At 35.9% G+C, this 21,326-nt stretch overlaps 1 protein-coding gene across 1 annotated transcript in view; it reads right to left on the bottom strand.

Annotated features, from left to right (window-relative positions):
* LOC131928790 (transmembrane protein 272-like) overlaps window positions 1-16,232 on the bottom strand; it is a 55,133-nt gene extending 38,901 nt beyond the window's left edge. The window contains exons 1-4 of the mRNA XM_059284921.1: window positions 16,109-16,232; window positions 15,473-15,566; window positions 14,868-14,978; window positions 14,679-14,738 (exon numbers count right to left, since the gene is read on the bottom strand). Coding sequence (XP_059140904.1) covers window positions 14,679-14,738; window positions 14,868-14,978; window positions 15,473-15,566; window positions 16,109-16,153 — 310 coding nt within the window. The 5' untranslated portion in view covers window positions 16,154-16,232. The remainder of the gene's footprint in view (window positions 1-14,678; window positions 14,739-14,867; window positions 14,979-15,472; window positions 15,567-16,108) is intronic.
* Window positions 16,233-21,326: the final 5,094 nt, after the last annotated feature.

The raw sequence follows: 21,326 nt of genomic DNA, 5'->3' as shown, positions 1-21,326 counted from the left end.
GGCCGATCCGGGTGACACCATTTATGGGGTGACACAATGACAAGAAATTGTAAAATTTACAGAAGAAAAATGCTTTTTTTTTGCCAGTTCAATTGGTAATTAATTAAATTTATTTAGTCTTTTAAGTGCAAATCGACCTAGAGACGCCACTGACTAAAACGAACATTCAAGGCAAACCGACGCTGTAGATTACATGTCGGGGTGAAAAAAAATATATATAGAATAGCAGCAACAGAGAAATAAAAACTTTTATGTGAATTAAATAAGCGAATGAATAAACGAAACAATATGCATATTATATATAAAAATAAACTTTAAAAATACCTCCTTAACTAATTAGTATGACTTCTGAAATGACAATTTGCTGAATTTTAAAGTGTAAAAAATATTTTTTTAAAAACTTGACTTATACAATTTTATATAATCTTGATTGAAACTATTTGAAATTAACCTAAAAGTTTAAAAATGAATGGACCAGACTTTGCATCTATTAAGTTTTTGTCGAAATTAAATATTCAAATAGTCAGAGTCCCATTCTCTCCCCCCCCCCCCCCCCCCCGCCTTTTACTCAAACATGAAGGAGGGAAAAGTAAAAATACGCCCAGCATGTTGAAAATTTTATCAATTTAGGTTTATACAACTTTAAAATAAAATATTTAGTACAGATTCTCTCAGTATATTGTGCATGTTAATTGTTTTATTTAGTTTAATACATTTTAAATTCCAGAAGAAAATCGACTTGAAAATTTTGGTTATAAAGTATATGTCCTGAAAATATCAATTTTTTGAAGTTAAATGATTTCTTTAGTGTTTGTTCAGATTTAAAAAAAAAAACCCCAACAAGGTAAATGTTCAACCCAGTTATTCGAACACAACTGCTACACACGCAACACACATTGCACAGCAACAGGACAATCCCGCGATGATGAAAGTAGCATTCATCATCCAAAAGGCAAACAAATACAAAGTCTTGTGACAGTAGTGATCATTGTTTAAAGGGTCGTAACTCACTTCGTCATAAATACGGTAGATGTATACACAGCCTGAAAATACGATTAAAAAAAACAAAACAAGGTCTATAATTTCGCATTATAATAATTTCTTATTTGAGAGTGGCGTATGTTTACACTTTTGCCTAGAGCAAACTCTACATCTATAAAATTTGGATATAAAAACAAACTGGAACCATGTTCATTCCCTGCCTCAACCAAATTTAGTCCCTGCTAAAGATAACTTAAAACGTTTTTTATTCTTTATAATTCGATGAAATCCCTAACAACTTAACTGAATCGAACATTATTGCATCTCCTACAACATAACTGAGTATTGCTTGCATCCTATCAAATTATGCGCCTTATCGCCTGTTGATTCCAAACAGAGTTGTTGATAGGCATTTCTTAGGAAAAGGTAGAGAAAGGTGGAGGGCAGTCAGACAAAAAGAGAAAAATATAATTTATAAAGAAAATGTATGCTTTAACCAGCTCTTCCCCATCCACCAAAAGTTTACCCCCTCCCCCCTCCAATCCCAACTCCCACCGAAAAAAAATATCTAAAAGAAACTCTGACTCGGACTACATACTACATTTCTTTGGGAGATAATATTCCACTGAAAAAACCCATCTGAAAGGAGCCTATTGGTAAGCAGTCAAGCACTAGCTTCCAACCACGACGTATTGATAAATATTAAAAATATTGTTATGTTGTACTCTAATAGGTACCTAACTCACGTTAGGGAAAGTAAAGGCGGCTGGGCATAGTGCTGACCTCACTATCTCTTCATATGCCTAGGTCACAGAAACAAGTGAACTCTACTTCACTTGCCCCATAGACCGACAGGTTTGAAAGGGAAACTTTACTTTTTATTTTTATGTTTGCACCCGACCCACCTGTAATGAACCAAGCAAACATGAAACAGCCGGCGACTCCTTCGATAGCTTTTATTATTAAACTACTCTCTTCCCCCTCCTCGTTTAATTGACGACATTTTTGGACCAAGGTAAACAAGTTCTTGGCACAACCAAAGCTTCCTGCCACAATTAGGTAGATCGGGATCATGCGCTGAACTGGACAATCATCCAGGTAAACCGCACCTGAGAGTTTTAGATTAGAAATAACTGTGTAAATATGATAAAATAGTAATTCAATTTTAAATAATTTAAAAAGAAATACGTACTTTATTGTTATGGTTTAATTTCTTAGACAAATAAACTACAAGTTACTTTAGAATCATATTTAATTTACTTGCATTTTATCGATAACTAAACTTTAAAATTGGTTTAATCGATTACCAATAACAATCATGGATCGCCATCAAAATTCCAAGGAGAATTGTGCATCCAACTGTGAAAAGATTATTTCAATATCTAAAAATGTGAACGATTCAATCACGTGGATTAAGTTTGAAAATGAATTATTCCATATAATAGACGAGATAAACATAAAAACCTACTAGTAGAGAAGACGATAACTACAAATTGAATTAAGAAAGTAAACACATCAGTAGATTCTTGTTTGGCAGCCTTGACCCTTCCGTACATGGATTCATAAGAGGGTGGGGCTTCTGTATGAGAAAACAAGTGAATATAACGAACTGATGTTTTGTTATATAATGCTGTTTAATCTTTTGTTGCAAACAGTAATATCTTCCGGTCATTGCATATTGTGTAGGGGTCAGTTTACTGATTAAAAAAAACCACACTTAAGTGATACACTGTAAATGTAATTAATTACAAAATACCTAGAGTAAAATTATGTGGGGGACCTTCTTCAGGGTTTACATTGTCTGTGTTAGAATCGGCAGGTGATGGTGATGATTCAGGGTCTGAACTTTGCTACAAAACATATTAGAAAATAAATTGTTTGTTTTATATTTTTATGATAATGCATTGTAAAATAAATTAAGTCTTTATTTACATTTTAAAAAAATCAAAACATACATATCTCACATGATACTTCCACTCGTTTTTGATAACTATGACAACGATTTTAGAATATATATATATATATATATATATATATATATATATATATATATATATATATATATATATATATATATATATATATATATATATGTATATAAAGGTTATATAATTAAACATTTTTGACAACAAAAGAACCTAAGAGTAAAGTAGCGTAATTTTAAAATTTAGATAAACCAAGCGTGTCACGCACATTTTGAGTTGCTTTTGATGCTATTACCCTAACTTTATCTTAACACCTTACTAATAAAAATAAAACAATCTTACGGGCTGAACACGAGTTTCGTCACTCTCGATAGCCAGACTATCCATTGTACATAAGCTAGATAATCTGAGGTTGATCTTGGTCATTAGATCTAGAGATCGAAAACTTATTTTACAACAATGTTAATCCCAGCTCCCTGTCTCTACCTGTGTAGTGCAACCTTACAGTGGATTGGCTGTCTTTTAAGTTCATATGCTTTATTAAGACAGATATAGCTGCTGCACATGTCTTTTATACGTCGTCACAACGATTTTTTTTGTTTATACAAGAAATTGGGAAAATCCGAAACAATTTCCTTTATTTAAAAATCACTATTAGTACTACAAGCTATGGCGTAGGCAGGATTTTTTGTCAAGTTTCGTTTTCCAAAGTACTCATACAGACTCACGCACATTCGTATATATATATATATATATATATATATATATATATATATATATATATATATATATACATATATATATGTGTGTGTGTGTGTGTGTGTGTATTCAATAGTACGTCTGATTTGCAAAATTGTGGTTTTTGCGATATTCTGTAACTAATAGCGTTGAAATCATCACGGATACGAAGTTGTCACATAAGGGTGGGGGTGGGGGTCAGAACTCCCTAAACCCACCGCAAACACCATTGATAGAGAGACAGGGAGATAAGGAATAAGAGAAAGGAAAGAGTGGTAGGCCGTCGATGCTGCCACCCAGTATCAGTAACAAAACTGAATCTTTGAAAACATTACATCTAGACATACATTGTGGCAAAGAGTCACTGAATAGATATTGAAGCTGTGGTATTTGTGTTTTTTTCATGCAATGAACGTAGACGTCTTTATTGTTTTATCAATATCATACGCTTGCTTCAAAAGTTAGAGCCCATGGCACCATAACAACAATTAAGAACATGTTAACACAATACACTCACTACCTCCACCTCGTCAATAGACATATGGCTGAAGGATGCAATCAAAACAACTCATAACAAGCCCACATCGATTATATAATTTGTTTTAAACCTTTGGAGAGCAGATTTAGTTTCTAAGTTTATATTTACTTACACTATATTTACCGAATGTTACCGAATAATATTTCTATGTGGGTGTACAGTGTAGTCTCTCTATGCACTTTAAGAGACTGCACTTTATCTATGTCAATATTTATACGAGTGGAAAGGGTAAGTCGACAGTACGTTAAAACATGTTGTTTTGATTGCTTTAAATACTTAACGAAAAGAGACTGCTGGTCAAGTTGTTAGCGTCCTACAACATCAGCACTATAGCAACTTAACAGCACTACATCACCATAACATCATCATAACAGCACCTTAACAGCACCAAAACATCACTACAGCACCATAACATCATCATAACAGCACCTTTTGTGCAGGGGGAGAAGGAAGAAAGAAGAGGAGCAGGGCTAGGCACTGCCTTTGGTTAATTGACATCCGTCTGTTTTGGGATAATTCAACACTTTCTGTGTTTATTTTTGGTCTCACATAGTTGCGTTTTTTTAAATAAAGAAATGAAAATGTTCATCGATGATACATTTAAAAAAAATGAGGATGCACATTTGTGTTTACATTATGGAGGTGGGGGATGGAAAGTTAGCTGGAAGAAGGTGATGTATTAAACCTTTATACTTCCTGTCATTTAAAAAAAAACCTCGTGATCCACAACACAAACTATCAATACGATTTTCCAATTAAGGAATCATCTAACGGACATACCAAGTGTTTAGCGCTGTATTTTAACCCTCTCGCCCAACCTTCCATTGTCACACTTTGTCACATTAGTTGAGATGTGTGTGTGTGTGTGTGAATCTGTGTGTAGATCGATACTGGAATGTGTGTGGGTCAGAGTGGCTATGAGTGCATAGATATCTGTGGGAATGTGTGTGGGTCCTGAGTGTGGGACAGTGTGGAGATGTGTGTAGGGTGTGTGTAGATATCCTCTCTATCTCTCTCTCTCTCTCTGTATGTATGTGTGTGTGTAACTGTCATGTTGTGTGTGACGAGCTATGCCTAGAGTAAAAATGACAGGCGTCATGTATATCATACAACAGACTATACTGTCATTTTTGTCCGACCCAACACAAGAAAATATAAATTCATCTTAAGGCATATTTAACCTTTACTGTAGCCTATGCTAAATTATGTAATTTTTTTAATTACAGTTCTGAATTAACAAAATCCTGAATTCGAATCTTTAAGAATTCAAATTGTTGTAAATTCATGTTTCTGAATTAAAATTGTTTAAAAAAGTTTAGTTGTCGCCCTTGTTTATCTCAAGCCCTCGTTAGCACGCTTCATTGATCTCGTCAAGTTCAATCAACCAAACCATTTCGTTAAATGTGCTTGTGAGGTGGGCGAGGTGGGTGGGGGTGGGAGCGGGGCACTTGTTCCCGTTCAGTGCAGAAGGAAGTTCTCATTGAAACGGTTGAGGTGCGTCTTTATCCACCCCCACTAAAAAATGAAATAGAAAATCCACACATATTTCGATGTGAACAGGTTTAAACAAATCGAATGTATTTCAATGACAGCTAATCCCGGAGACTGAATAATTTTCCCGAGAATTTTCTTTTCTTTTGAGTTATATTTCCTCCAGAAATGTATTGAACAGGTCCTTTCATCTGCTTTCTATTTAAGACACAAAAACCCCAGTAAGAAACAGTTTTAAATGTACCTTCATCCCACAAGGATCATTGCTTAAGCAACGGCGTCTACATTTTATATAAGTATAACCCTCCCCCAATTGAGTTTCTTCCAGGCAAGTCTTCACCATCCCTCCTCTTCCCAAAGAAAGTCTACTGCCCCCCCCCTTACGAAATTTATATAGAAAATACTTACTTTGACCAGTGTCCAACCAGTATCAGCCCCCACCCTCCAATATCAAGTGCCCCCCCCCACACCGGAGAAAAAAGGCTGAAAGAAACACTGCCTGTCTGCCTGCCTGCCTGCCTGTCTGCCTGTCAGTCTGTCTGTCTGTCTGTCTGTCTGTCTGTCTGTCTGTCTGTCTGTCTGTCTGTCTGTCTGTCTGTCTGTCTGTCTGTCTGTCTGTCTGTCTGTCTGTCTGTCTGTCTGTCTGTCTGTCTGTCTGTCTGTCTGTCTGTCTGTCTGTCTGTCTGTCTGTCTGTCTGTCTGTCTGTCTGTCTGTCTGTCTGTCTGTCTGTCTGTCTGTCTGTCTGTCTGTCTGTCTGTCTGTCTATTCCGGGTACCGAAAATCGTACAAAAATTAAGAGGAACTTTCTTATACAATCTAATACTTAGCTTAAATGGTAATCAAGTTATCAACTTTTGAGAGACCTGAGTCAGAGTACGTTCACTTCTGGTTACCGGAAATTGCTCTAAAATTGATAAATAACTACATATTTGATACAGTACTAATATATATGAAACTAGCTGCATACCCGTGCTCCGCCACGGTAAATCTTTTTTAAATATAACATCACGACATGTGATGTGTTTACGTTTATGGTTCCAAAATCTAAAGCGATGACGGGTGGAAGGACTGACACACTACCAGCCAGATTACATTATAGATGTGTGTAACATGACTATAGTGGTACTCAAATTTCCGTGTTTACAGACACAGACGGACAATATTGAAAAACTAAGTTTTTCCAGCTCTGGAAAGTTATAAAACGTCAAATTTACATCCCCTTTACTGTTATATAAGAATACTAGCTGACCCGCGCCGTACGCATACGCCGCTATTTTGTTGTTTTATTTTCTACTTTTTAGTAATTCATAATTTGTGAAATAGACACTACATGCTGCAACTGAAAGTATTTTATATTATATCAGTAGCTCGTGAAGGGGTATTATCCTCCCCCTCCCCCCCCCACCCTAGTTAAAGCAGCCGTCCGTGACGACAGTTTACAGACGGCAATGAAAAGATCTAGCAAAACTTGTTAATACCTCCCCTTAGTTTCAAATCGTTTAAAAACTAAATTATCTGCCCCTAATAGGGCTGGTAAGTAGGTCACCAACCAGTTCTACGGCTCAATAAATCCAGCATGAGCCGTAAAACGGGTTGGTGACCTACTTACCAGCCCTATAGCAGTCACAAGTTCGACCTGGCTCTACGATTGTAAGCACGTGGCGTAAAACACATCTCACCAGCCTGTCTGTCTGTCTGTCTGTCTGTCTGTCTGTCTGTCTGTCTGTCTGTCTGTCTGTCTGTCTGTCTGTCTGTCTGTCTGTCTGTCTGTCTGTCTGTCTGTCTGTCTGTCTGTCTGTCTGTCTGTCTGTCTGTCTGTCTGTCTGTCTGTCTGTCTGTCTGTCTGTCTGTCTGTCTGTCTGTCTGTCTGTCTGTCTGTCTGTCTGTCTGTCTGTCTGTCTGTCTGTCCTGTCTGTCCTGTCTGTCTGTCTGTCTGTCTATTTTTTAACTTCATTGCTCCGTGCTCGAACACTTTTACCGGACCGATTTATTTCAAACATTTTACGTAGGCCAAGACTCGAAGACAATGTAGTGTGATATAAAATGTTAATTAATTAGCTTTATAATTAACTCTGCGAAAAATAATACAGGTTTTCTTTATAAAGTACTAATGTTCCGCATTATTATAAACATTATTTGTTGTTCATATGAGGCGCAACTTTTTACACGATTCTATTGTACTAGGCATGCTATCCAGCTTCGCTTTGGCTTTCAAAAACATTGAGAATTTGAATGCTTAATTATTTCGCCCGAGGCTCGGTCTACGACCTCATGAGTTATGAAGAGGTTCCTACGTGGACATTTTTTTTTTCGATTTATAGCTCATATAAGGCTCCGGTCAGTCGAGGTCAGTTTTGACCCCCTCATCGTAGACTTTTCGGCCAACCGGCCCCCGTGTTCTGTCGCCCCAAGGCAAGATCCTGTCAAATTTGAAGCGCCTGCGGCGCCGGGAAGTGCCCTATCGGGCACCCGACAACTTTGCTTTATATATTATAGAGATTAGCAAATTGCATAGATAAACAAAGATTTCAATAAAATAATTAAGGCCTGAAATACTTTAGTATAGAAATGTATTATTGAATAGGTTCTAGATCTAGGTAGGGTCTACATCTGTGTAAGTCTAGTTTTTCCGTAGATCTAGATCATCTAGATCTAGATCTAGAATCTCTAGATCTAGAATCCTAATAGACTTATATTTTTTTAAGTTTAGCCCGAGCAAAATTGTATTTTATAAATTTTATAGCGTACGTTACCTAAATCAAATTTGAATGAAATAGTTCATTTCTTTTTATTCTAAACACGGCAGATGACGTCATTAGTTAATGTATAAACATTAGTGACGTCACTGTTTTATGCATTCTTTTTCACAACTATAAAACGCTTTTTCTGTTGCATAATTAAAACTGTTTCTCTACTTTTGAATATGCGTTTATTTTTTATTTTTCTTCTTTAAATAAAATTGTGGTTATACATTTAAAACATCTAACATATTATTTTCAACAAAAGTCCGTATAAAAGTATCCATATATTGCTGCCGATTCTGACGTGATATCCGGCAAAAATATTTTGCGGACAGACAGAGAGAGAGCGAGAGAGAGAGAGAGCAGTTACTCAGTGATCCTATCATTGACAGATACAGAGATAGCCATTCGCATGGGGTGCAGCGAGAGAGAGAGAGAGAGAGAGAGAGAGAGAGAGAGAGAGAGAGAGAGAGAGAAGTGCGCACATGGGCTATTATATATTAGGATTAAAAATTTAAGTATTTAAAAAATTAATTTACAAAACAGGTCTTTATCCTGAATGCACTGGGGTTACCATCCCCCATAGTGTTATATAAGTATCATGAAAAATTTAAGGAAGATCACTTCCGCTTTATTTCCCCAACTAAGGAAGTGTTTTAATTTTTTGGAGCGGTTTTAAAAAAAAAATATTACGGACTATTTGCACTTTATAAAGGAAACATCGATTCAGCAAAATTTTATGTCGCAATGAATTGTACAAAAAGGAATTGTGCATCAAATGAACGTAAACATTGGCGAATATCTGAGGGAAATATAAGTACTTTAGAAAGAAACATTAAATTGTCATCGAGTCTTGAACTACGTGAAAAGTTTCAAACAAATCAGTCGAGTGGAAATTATATTTTTTGAGAAAAAGAAAATTAAGGTTAACTTCCGGTAAAAGGAAATAACTCAAAACTTGAACAAATCAAGAGCATAAGATCTTATACCTATTTGTAAAATTTCATTCATCTAACTGAAACAGTACTTATGTTATGTTTATCTTAGAAACCGAAATTAGAGTAAAGTACAACTTCCAGATATCGGAAGCAATTTAATCTTTGAGAGTAATCCAAGTATAAAATCTTATACTTATATATGAACTTTTTTTTACCTACCTGAAACATTTTTCTCAAGTTATCGTGTTTCCAAGAAAAAAAAAGCAACATACCGATTCCGGGTACCGAAAATCGTACACAAATTGAGAGGAACCTTCACATACAATCTAATACTTATGTTTGAAAATGTGTCTACCTAGCTTTAATGGTAATCAAGTTATCAGCTTTTGAGAGACCTAAGTCAGAGTACATTTCACTTCTGGTTACCGGAAATCGCTCTAAAATGGATAGAAAACGACATATTTGATACAATATTTATATATGAAATGTGTGTAACATGACTATAATAGTACTCAAGTTTCCGTGTTTAGAGACACACGCATAGACAGACAGAATTGAAAAACTTAGTTTTTCCAGTTTTGGAAGGTTATAAAACGTCAAATTTACATCCCCCTTACTGTTGTATAAGAATACAAGCTGACCCGCTCCGTAAGCATACGCCGCTATTTAGTTGTTTTATTTTCTACTTTTCAGTAATTCATAATTTGTGAAATAGACACTACATGCTCCAACTGAAAATATTTTATATTATATCTGTAGCTCCCCCTCCCTCCCCCACCCCCCAACCCTCGTGAAAGCAGTTGTCCGTGACGACAGTTTACAGACGGCAATGAAAAGATCAAGCAGAACTTGATATTACCTCCCCTTAGTTTCAAACCGTTTAAAAACTAAATTATCTGCCCCTAATAGGGCTGGCAAGAAGGTCACCAACCAGTTCTATGGCTTATGCAGGATTTATTGAGCCGTAGAACTGGTTGGTGACCTACTTGACAGCCCTATAACTGTCACTAATTCGACCCGGCTCTACGATTGTAAGCTCATGGCGTAAAACACAGCTCGCCGGCCTGGTGAGATGGGGTGGTAGATATATGCCTCGAGAGGAAGTGGTTTCCTGCATGGTCCCCCCATGAAGGGAATTATATGTATATATATTTTATATATATATATATATATATATATATATATATATATATATATATATATATATATATATATATATATATATATATATATATATATATACGAGAAAGTTTAGTGAAGATCACTTACACTTTATTTAGTAATATGAACAAAGCTGAAACGTTGGAGAAGATTTATGAATTTTAATTGGTGTAATTCAATGCATTAGAAAACAACACAGTGAACAAAACTATATCATTTGATAAATTATTATTTTAAAACGCAGTTAACATGGAAAACAATAAATGCTTTAAAAAACTTAATTTAAAAAAAATTCTTGTTTAATATACTTAAAATGATAAATGGTTTCCATACAAACTGAGAAAAAAGCTATGAAGGTCAATACCTTGAACCATCATTTGATTTCACATTTGCATTTTAGGTTTTTTAAAAAAATAAAATTGTAATTAGACGTTTTGTATTAGAACTATGTATAAGTAAACCATCTTAAATGAATGAAAGTAGGCTACATGTAAGAAAAAAGTATTACTATTGTAAATCTGTATCAGTCCTCACAAGCCGATGATGAAAACTTAAATACTAAAACGAACAAGCAAGGCAAACCGACGCTGTAAATTACATGTCGGGTCGAAAAATATAAATATAAAATAACAGCAACAGAGATATAAAAATAAAAACTTTTATGTGAATTAAATAAGCACATGAATAAATGAAACAATATGCATATTATATATTAAAATAAACTTTAAAAAATACCTTATTAATTAATTAATTAGTATGACTTCTGAAACCACAGTTTGCTGAATTTTAAAGTGTCAAATATTTTTTTTAAAACTTTACTTATAAAATTTTATATAATCTTGATTGAAACTATTTAAAATGAACCTAAAAATTTAAAAATGAACGGACCAGACTTTGCATCTGTTAAGTTTTTGTAGTAATTAAATTTTCAAATAGTCCGAGTCCCATCCCCCCCCCTCCCCCACACAGCAATTTACTCAAACATGAAGGAGGGAAAAGTAAAGATACGCCCAACAAGTTGTAAATTTTATCAGTTTAGGTTTATACAATTTTAAAATAAAATATTTTAGTAAACATTTTTTCTCAATACATTATGCATCTTAAATATTTTTTAAAATTTAATAAATGTTCAATTTCTGATGAAAGTCGAGTTAAAAATTTTGAGTATAAATTATGTCCTGAAAATATCAATTTTTTTAGTTATTCAATTTTTTAGGTTTTGTTTCGACCCCCCCCCCCCCCCAAAAAAAAACAAAAAAAAAAACGAGGGAAATGTGCAACCCATTCATCCTAACATAGCTGACACACACACCACACAAACCACACAACAGCAGGAGAGTCCCGCGATCATGTAAGCAGCATTCGTCACCCAAAAGGCAAACAAATACAAAGTCTTATGACAGTAGTGATCAGCGTTTAAAGGGTCGTAGCTCACTTCGTCATAAATACGGTAGATGTAAACACATCCTGAAAAAAAAGAAATTTAAAATAAAGTCTGTAATAACACATTATAATACATTCTATCTAATTAGAGATTGGCGTATGTTTACGTTTTTGCCTAGAGTAAACTCTACATCTATAAAATACACTCGAACCATTTTCATTCCCTGCCTCAACCAAATGAAGTCACTGCTACAGATAACTCAAAATGTTTTGTTCTTTATCATTCGATAAAATCCCTAACAACTTAATTGAGTCGAACATTACCGTATTTCCTTCGATGAAATTCCTAAAAACTTAACTGAATCGAACATTATCGTATTTCCTTCGATAAAATTCCTAAAAACTTAACTGAATCGAAATCACCGTATTTCCTTCGATGAAATCCCTAACAACTTAACTGAATCGAACATCATCGTATTTCCTTCGATTAAACCCCTAACAACTTAACTGAATCGAACATCATCGTATTTCCTTCGATTAAACCCCTAACAACTTAACTGAATCGAACATCATCGTATTTTCTTCGATTAAACCCCTAACAACTTAACTGAATCGAACATCATCGTATTTCCTTCGATTAAACCCCTAACAACTTAACTGAATCGAACATCACCGTATTTACTTCGATAAAATTCCTAACAACTTAACTGAATCGAACATTACCGTATTTCCTTCGATAAAATTCCTAAAAACTTAACTGAATCGAACATTATCGTATTTCCTTCGATAAAATTCCTAAAAACTTAACTGAATCGAACATTATCGTATTTCCTTCGATAAAATTCCTAAAAACTTAACTGAATCGAAATCACCGTATTTCCTTCGATAAAATCCCTAACAACTTAACTGAATCGAACATCATCGTATTTCCTTCGATTAAACCCCTAACAACTTAACTGAATCGAACATCATCGTATTTCCTTCGATTAAACCCCTAACAACTTAACTGAATCGAACATCATCGTATTTTCTTCGATTAAACCCCTAACAACTTAACTGAATCGAACATCATCGTATTTCCTTCGATTAAACCCCTAACAACTTAACTGAATCGAACATCATCGTATTTCCTTCGATTAAACCCCTAACAACTTAACTGAATCGAACATCACCGTATTTACTTCGATAAAATTCCTAACAACTTAACTGAATCGAACATTACCGTATTTCCTTCGATAAAATTCCTAAAAACTTAACTGAATCGAACATTATCGTATTTCCTTCGATAAAATTCCTAAAAACTTAACTGAATCGAAATCACCGTATTTCCTTCGATAAAATCCCTAACAACTTAACTGAATCGAACATCATCGTATTTCCTTCGATTAAACCCCTAACAACTTAACTGAATCGAAATCACCGTATTTCCTTCGATAAAATCCCTAACAACTTAACTGAATCGAACATCATCGTATTTCCTTCGATTAAACCCCTAACAACTTAACTGAATCGAACATCATCGTATTTCCTTCGATTAAACCCCTAACAACTTAACTGAATCGAACATCATCGTATTTTCTTCGATTAAACCCCTAACAACTTAACTGAATCGAACATCATCGTATTTCCTTCGATTAAACCCCTAACAACTTAACTGAATCGAACATCATCGTATTTCCTTCGATTAAACCCCTAACAACTTAACTGAATCGAACATCACCGTATTTACTTCGATAAAATTCCTAACAACTTAACTGAATCGAACATTACCGTATTTCCTTCGATAAAATTCCTAAAAACTTAACTGAATCGAACATTATCGTATTTCCTTCGATAAAATTCCTAAAAACTTAACTGAATCGAAATCACCGTATTTCCTTCGATAAAATCCCTAACAACTTAACTGAATCGAACATTATCGTATTTCCTTCGATTAAACCCCTAACAACTTAACTGAATCGAACATCATCGTATTTCCTATAACGTAACTAAGTATTGCATCATATCAGGTCATGCACCTCGTCGTCTATTGATTCCGAACAGAGTTGTTGATAGGCATTTCGTGGGAATAGGTGAGGGAAGGGGGGGGGGCACACAGACAAAAAGAGAAAAATATAATTTATAAAGAAATTAAATGCTATAACCAGCGCTCCCCCATCCACCAAAAGTCCCCCCCCTCCCCTCACCTCCCACCGAAAAAAAATATCTAAAAGAAACTCTTAACCTGACTACATACTACATTCCTTAGGGGGATATTATTCTAATGGAAAAAAACATCTGAAAGGAGCCTATTGGTAAGCAGTCAAGCATGTCTGACGACGATAAACATTAAAAATATAGTTATGTTTGCACCCGACCCACCTGTAATGAACCAAGCAATCATGAAACAGCTGACGACTCCTTCGAAAGATTTGGTTAATTTACTACTCTCTTCCCCCTCCTCGTTTGATTTACAACATCTTTGGACCAAGCTAAACAAGCTCTTGGCACAACCAAAACATCCTGCCACAATTAGGTAGATAGGGATCATGCGCTGAACTGGACAATCATCCAGATATAGCGCACCTGAGAGTATTATAAAACACTGTTTAAATATGATAAAATAATCATTCAATTTTAAAATATTTAAAAAAATATCTACTTTATTGATATAGGACGAAGTACATTTTTATAATTTACTTTCTTAGTCAAATAAATTACAACTTACAAAATGCACATTAGATTAACGTAAGTTATCGAGAACTAAATTTGTTAAAACATGATTTTAAAATAATCACTTACCAATAACAATCATGGAAATAGGGATCGCCATTAAAATTCCAACGATAATTGCGCAACCAACTGTGAAAAGATTATTTCAATATTTAAAATGTCAACTATTTAATGTTCGTGGGTTTAGTTTACGATTGCATTATTCCATATACCTTTAACATACGAGAAAAAAAAAGTAAAAAAAAATACAACCCCTACTTGTCGAAAAGATGATCGCCAAGAATTGAATTACGAAAATACACACATTGGTTGATTCTTGTTTGGCAGCCTTGACCCTTCCGTAGAGGGATTCATAAGATGGTGGTGCATCTGTAAGGGAAAATTTGTGGATTTAACAAACTGATGTTTTGTTGTATAAAGCTATTTAATCTTTTATTACCAACAGTAATATTTTACTCTATTATATGGGCAGAGTTTCTTCCAGGCATCTCTTTTTACCGCCCCCCCCCCCCCCCGAACGAAATGAAATTTGTATCATTTATATAGAAAATATATACTTTTAACAAGTGTCCGCCCCCCCGAAGAAAGTTTACCGCCCCCCTGAAGATTTCAAGTGCCCCCCCCCCGGAGAAAAAAGTCTGGAAGAAACACTGTATATGGGGATAAAAATGTGGATTCAACAAACTGATGTTTTGTTGTATAAAGCTATTTAATCTCTTATTACCAACAGTAATATTTTACTCTATTATATGGGGATAAAATTCAAGTGCCTCCGGTCATTGCATAGTGTATAGGGGCCAGCTTACTTATTCAAAATACCACACACGTGATACAGTGTAAATGTAGAACATAATAATAAATACCTAGAGTAAAATTATGTGGGGGACCTTCTTCAACGTTTACATTGTCTCCCTTAGAATAGGCAGGTGATGATGAAGATTCAAGATCTACATTCTGCTACAAAACATATTAGAACGTATATTGTTGGTTATATTTTAAAAACTTGTCGATGTAAACATTTTTTTTAGTAAAGACAAACTAAATTAAAATTGTTAGTATGTATGATACTACCGTGTAAAAAAAGTATTCATTTATATTTTAAAAATTAAAACGTGTCTTACGTTGAATTTTCACTTGTTTACGATAACTATGAACTATGACAACGATTTTAGACTACACACACACACATACACACACACACATATATATATATATATATATATATATATATATATATATATATATATATATATATATATATATATATATATATATATATATATATATATATATATTATTGGTTGTATAATTAAACATTTTTGGCAATACTGGAACCTAACAGTAAAGTACCGTAATTTTAAAACATAAATAAACCATGCTTGTCATATACATTAATTTTGAGTTGCTTTTGATGCTAACTACTGTCCAATAAGGCTTAAGCAGACGCATTTGTAATACTTCAGTTTAAACCCTCACTAATAAAATTAAAACAATCTTACGGGCTGAACACGAGTTTCGTCACTCTCCATAGCCAGATTATCCATTTTACGTAAACTAGTCAATCTGAGTTTGATCTTTGGTCTGTTAGATCAAGAGATCGAACACTTATTTCCCCCATAGAAATAATCCCAACTCCCTGTCTAGACCAGTGTAGTGCAACCTTACAGCGGATTGGCTGTCTTTTTTAAGTTCATATGGTTTATAAAGACTGATATAGCTGTTGCGCATGTCTGCTATACGTGGTCACGACGTTTTATTTATACGTTTCTAAGATTTGAAAGTTTCTAGGAAAATCAGGAACTCTCACAACACAACATGGACAGCTAGCAGTGGCGTAGGCATTATTTTTGTCAAGGATAGACAGCAGTGGCGTAGGTAGGATTTTCGTCATGTTTTTTTTCCAAAATACTTATACACACGCACGCACGCACGCACACACACGCATATATAAGATATTCTTTAACGTTGTTTATTACGTCTGATTAGTAAAATTATGGTTTTGCGATATTTTGTAAATAGAAGTCACAGGCTAGCTGTCGTCATATTGGGGGGGGGGGGGGGGGTTGGGGAATGGACCCCCTAAAACAATGTCAAACATCACTGAGAAACAGAGAGAAAAAGAAAAAGAGCATAGAAAAAGTGGTTGGCCTCCAATGATACCACTCATTACCAACAGCAATATGAATCTTTGAAAACATGAACATTTGGACATACAGCGTGGCAACGCAACGAATTAACTGCGTCACTAGATAGATATTATATCTGAACGTAGAAGGCTTCATTGTTGTATTAATAGCATACGTCTCCTTTAAAACTTGGAGCCTGAGGCGTCATAACGACACTTAAGAATGTTTTATCAACAAAATGCACTCACAAAATGCATCTCCACCTCATCAAAAGTCATTCTAATGAAGGGTACAATCAAAATGACTCTTTATTTCCATACCAATCTTATAAAATTTTAGAACCCTTTGGAGAGCAGATTTTGTGTCAAGGTATTTTTAACCTACACTATATTTACCGGATTTGACCGAATAATACTTGTATTTGGGTGTATAGCGTAGTACGCACTTTACGGGACTGTACTTTTTCTGTGTCAATATTTATACGGGGATATAAGGAAGTCGACAGTACGTGGAAACATTGTGTTTTGAATGTATTAATGTGAGGCAAATAGACTGCCAGTCTGGTTGTAGAACAGCATTATAGTACCATAACAACACCATAACAACATAACAGCACCATATCAGCATTACAGCACCATAACAGCATTACAGCACCATAACAGCATTACAGCACCATAACAACACCATAACAACACTACAACACAATAACAGCACCATAACTACATAACAGCACCATAGCAACATAACAGCACCATAACAGCACCATAACAGCACCATAACAACACTACAACACAATAACAGCACCATAACAGCACTACTGCACCATAACAGCACCATAACAACATAACAGCACCATAACATCACCATAACAACATAACAGCACCATAACAGCACCATAACAGCACCATAACAACATAACAGCACCATAACATCACCATAACAACATAACAGCACCACAACAGCACTACTGCACCATTACAGCACCATAAATGCAATACACATTTTTGGGCTTCTGATGAGTTTTTTTGTTGTTGAATTGTTGAGAAAGTGTACACCGCCAGGTTCCTGTATAGATGATACATTTGTTTTTAGGAAAATGAGGACGCACATTTTTGTTTACATTATGGAGGTTGGGGGAATGGGGATTGAAGGTTGGCTGGAGGGAGGTGATGTTTTAAAACTTTCTACTTCCTGTTTTTTTTAAACACTTGTGATCCACACCACAAACTATCAATACGATTTCTCCATTAAGGAATCATCTAAATAACACATCAAGTGTCTAGCGCTGTATTTTAAGCCTCTTGCCCAAACCTTCCATTGTCACACTTCGTCGCATCAGGGGATATGTATGTGTGAATCTGTGTGTAGATCCATACTGGAATGTGTGTGGGCCAGAGTCACTATGAGTGCATAGTTATCTGTGGGAATGTGTGGGGTTGTGTGTGGGTCCTGTGTGTGGGACAGTGTGGAGATGTGTTTAGGTATGTGTGTAGATACCCCACCCTCTCTCTCTTTCTCTCTCTCTCTTTCTCTCACAGACACACTGTATGTGTGTGTAACTGTCATGTTGTGTGTGACGAGCTATGCCTGGAGAAATAAACCGGGAGTGATCTCCCCTAAACTTTCTCGAATATTCTTATATGATTCAACAGGGGATGGCAACTCGGGATATAGACATGATTTTTAATCCATTTTAAATACTTAAACTTTTTAAAATAGAATAAAATCTCGTAGAAAAAAGATTTGCACACCAAGTGAACGCCAAATAAAATGTTCATAATAGTGCGGAATATTATTAGTACTTTATAAATTCACATGCGTTTTTTGAGAAATCGGAAAGAGCGAAGATTACTACTTCCGGTCAACGGAAATTACTCAAAATTTGACGGAGGGTAGAGAATTAGATCTTTAACTAACATGTGAAATTTCATTTATCTATCTAAAATAGTACTCAAGTTATAGGATTTTGAAAAATTCAAAGTAGAAAAATTTCAACTTCCGTTTATCGGAAATCGCTCAAAAGTTGATACGAATCTACGTATTTCTGAATTCACATAATCCTGAATTCGAATCTTTAAGAATTCATATCGTTGTAAAATCATGTTTCTGAATTAAAATTGTTCTGAATTTTCTTTATAAGCTTAGTTGTTGCCCTTGTTTCATTTCAAAGTTCAATCAACCATACCATTAAGTTAAGTGTGCTTGTGGGGTGGGTGAGGTGGGAGGGGAAGGGCACCTATTCCCTTTCAGTGAAGAAGTAAGTTCTCATTGAAACGGTTGAGATGCGGCTTAGTCCCACCCCCAAGCAAAGAAAAACCACACAGACTCTGATGTGAACAGGTTTAAACAAACTGAACGTATTTCAATGACAACTAATCCCGGAGATTTATAATTTTCCCGAGAATTTACTTGTCTTTTGAGTTATTTTTTATCCAGAATCGTATTGAACAAGTGCTTTTCATCTGCTTTCTATTTAAGACACAAAAAACACCCCGTAAGAAACCGTTTTAAAAATTACCTTCATCCCACAAGAATCGTTGCTTAAGTCTACTGCCCCCCCCCCCTTACGAAATGGAATTTATATAGAAAATATATACTTTGACCAGTGTCCGACCCCCGGAAAATTTAGTCAGCCCCCCGCCCTCCAATATCAAGTGCCTCCCCCCCCCCCCCCCTCCCCCCACCGGAGAAAAAAGTCTGAAAGAAACACTGCCCTCCCCCACCCCCACTCACCTCTTCCATCATGTCCCATTGATACTTCTATATTATTAATATGAAGAAAAAAGAAGGGCATCAATGCTCTATTTTTTGTAGAGTCAACTGGCCGTAGATTGTACACGTTTCACCTGATGCTCAATAGGTGAGATAACCCTCAGAAGCGTAGCGACCCCTCCCGGGGCCAAACTTTCAATTTGGCGCCCCCACCCCAGATATTTTTTATAATTATAATTCAAAACTGCAGCTAAAATGAGCCTTTAATTTTTTTCCAACCCATTTTGGCACCCCTAGTGTCGGCGCCCAGGGACATATGTACCTACCCGCTCCCCCTCCCGCGTCGCTACGCCCTGTGTCGCGTGGAGTGGTATTCCGTCCTGCTTAAAATGGTGTCTTTTATACAACCTTATTATGTTTACATTCGGTGAAGCAATAAAACCCTATGTCAAAAAGAAAACTTAAAACAGGACTTTAAAAAAAAGCTAGGACTATTACAGAGGTCGGAACTTGTATTACCAGAGGCTTGGACATAAGATAAAACTAAGCCTAATGAAACATTGAGGCTGTGAGTGAAATCCAAGTTTTAAAGACACTCCCCACCCAACTACATCATGAGCTACACATCAGGTTTTTGGCTATTGAGACCTATGATAGTCCCGTACCTAGAGGGTTAAACCAAGATGACGGCAATATGTCCAGTTGATTTTCAATGAGTTTCTAGTTCGGAAAAACGTGTATTTTGGATCATTAATGAGATTGGCGTAGTCGGGTCGGTTTAGCTCATAATTGCTGAACCGAAAAGGTCCCGAGTTCGAGCCCCCGGGTAGATGAGGCTCGTTAACTGGGGACAGCAACTCTAAGAGAGACAGCTTCAAAAACAAATTCTGCCTTGTAGTTAGTTTTTGGACATAGCAAATCCAAAAAGAAAAGCAGGCTGAAATTGGAGTTAACGGCCTTTACGACGCATAATAGGTAGACAAGTAATATTTAACAGTGTTGGAGGTACTCTGAATTACACTAACATTAAACCAAGAAGGACAGTTCATTATACCAAACCCTCACAAGACCCGTTCTTATACAAATAAAATAAGCTATTGCTCGTGTAATGAAATATTGAGTATGGGAGCGCCAACTACTCGATTCTGCTAATCCCTTTCTCCCTTCCATTCATATCCTTAGGTCCGCCGATGAACTTTTGTCGAGTGCAACTGAAAACATGGCCTTGGTCACCGTGGTCATAACAGGCTACATACTGACCCCCCCCCCCCCCCTAAAGGGTGTACTGGAACAAAGTGTTCAAATAATTGTTTTGTTTCTGCGTAGTTCAAAACCTCAGGAAATTTGATCAAGTGATCCATAAGCCTTCACATAACCAGGTAAAAAGAACTCTGAGTTTATTTACACAGCCGAGCACTAAAGCTACTATACGTCATCGTGGCGGGTATGTCCCTTGGTAAATGCGCACTTCGCTCCTTATATTAAGTCATCCAGCAAACACATCTTGTTCAGTACAACATTGTCAGGTTGTCCCATGGCTGTTAAAGTGCTGGCGTCTCAAAATGTAAACAATCGACCAGGGCGGAGCTGTAGGGTGTGCCAGGTGGGGAGGCCGCGCTGGGCGCCAAGCCAAGAAGGGTGGAAAAACTATGATAGCATCATGTTTAAAAAGCCACATTTGTGAACACCTTTCCATAGGAATCAAACGTTTGTTAGTTTCATCTTATCATCTTAGAGCTAAACTTGACAAGATACACAAGTAGCGTTGTAAGGATCTTGAGTGGGGACTATCAAGAAACGCCGTAATCGGAGGTGGAGGGGGGGGGGTGATATGCAGGCAAGTACGTCGCCCAAAGAGATGTTGATACACCTGTTACAT

The sequence above is a fragment of the Physella acuta genome, unplaced genomic scaffold (genome assembly GCF_028476545.2).
Source record: "Physella acuta isolate Inbredline_101_S28 unplaced genomic scaffold, ASM2847654v3 ptg001549l, whole genome shotgun sequence".
Taxonomy (NCBI): Eukaryota; Metazoa; Mollusca; class Gastropoda; family Physidae; genus Physella; species Physella acuta.
The sequence above is the reverse complement of the archived record's forward strand: the minus strand, read 5'-3'. Positions and strand labels throughout refer to the sequence as shown.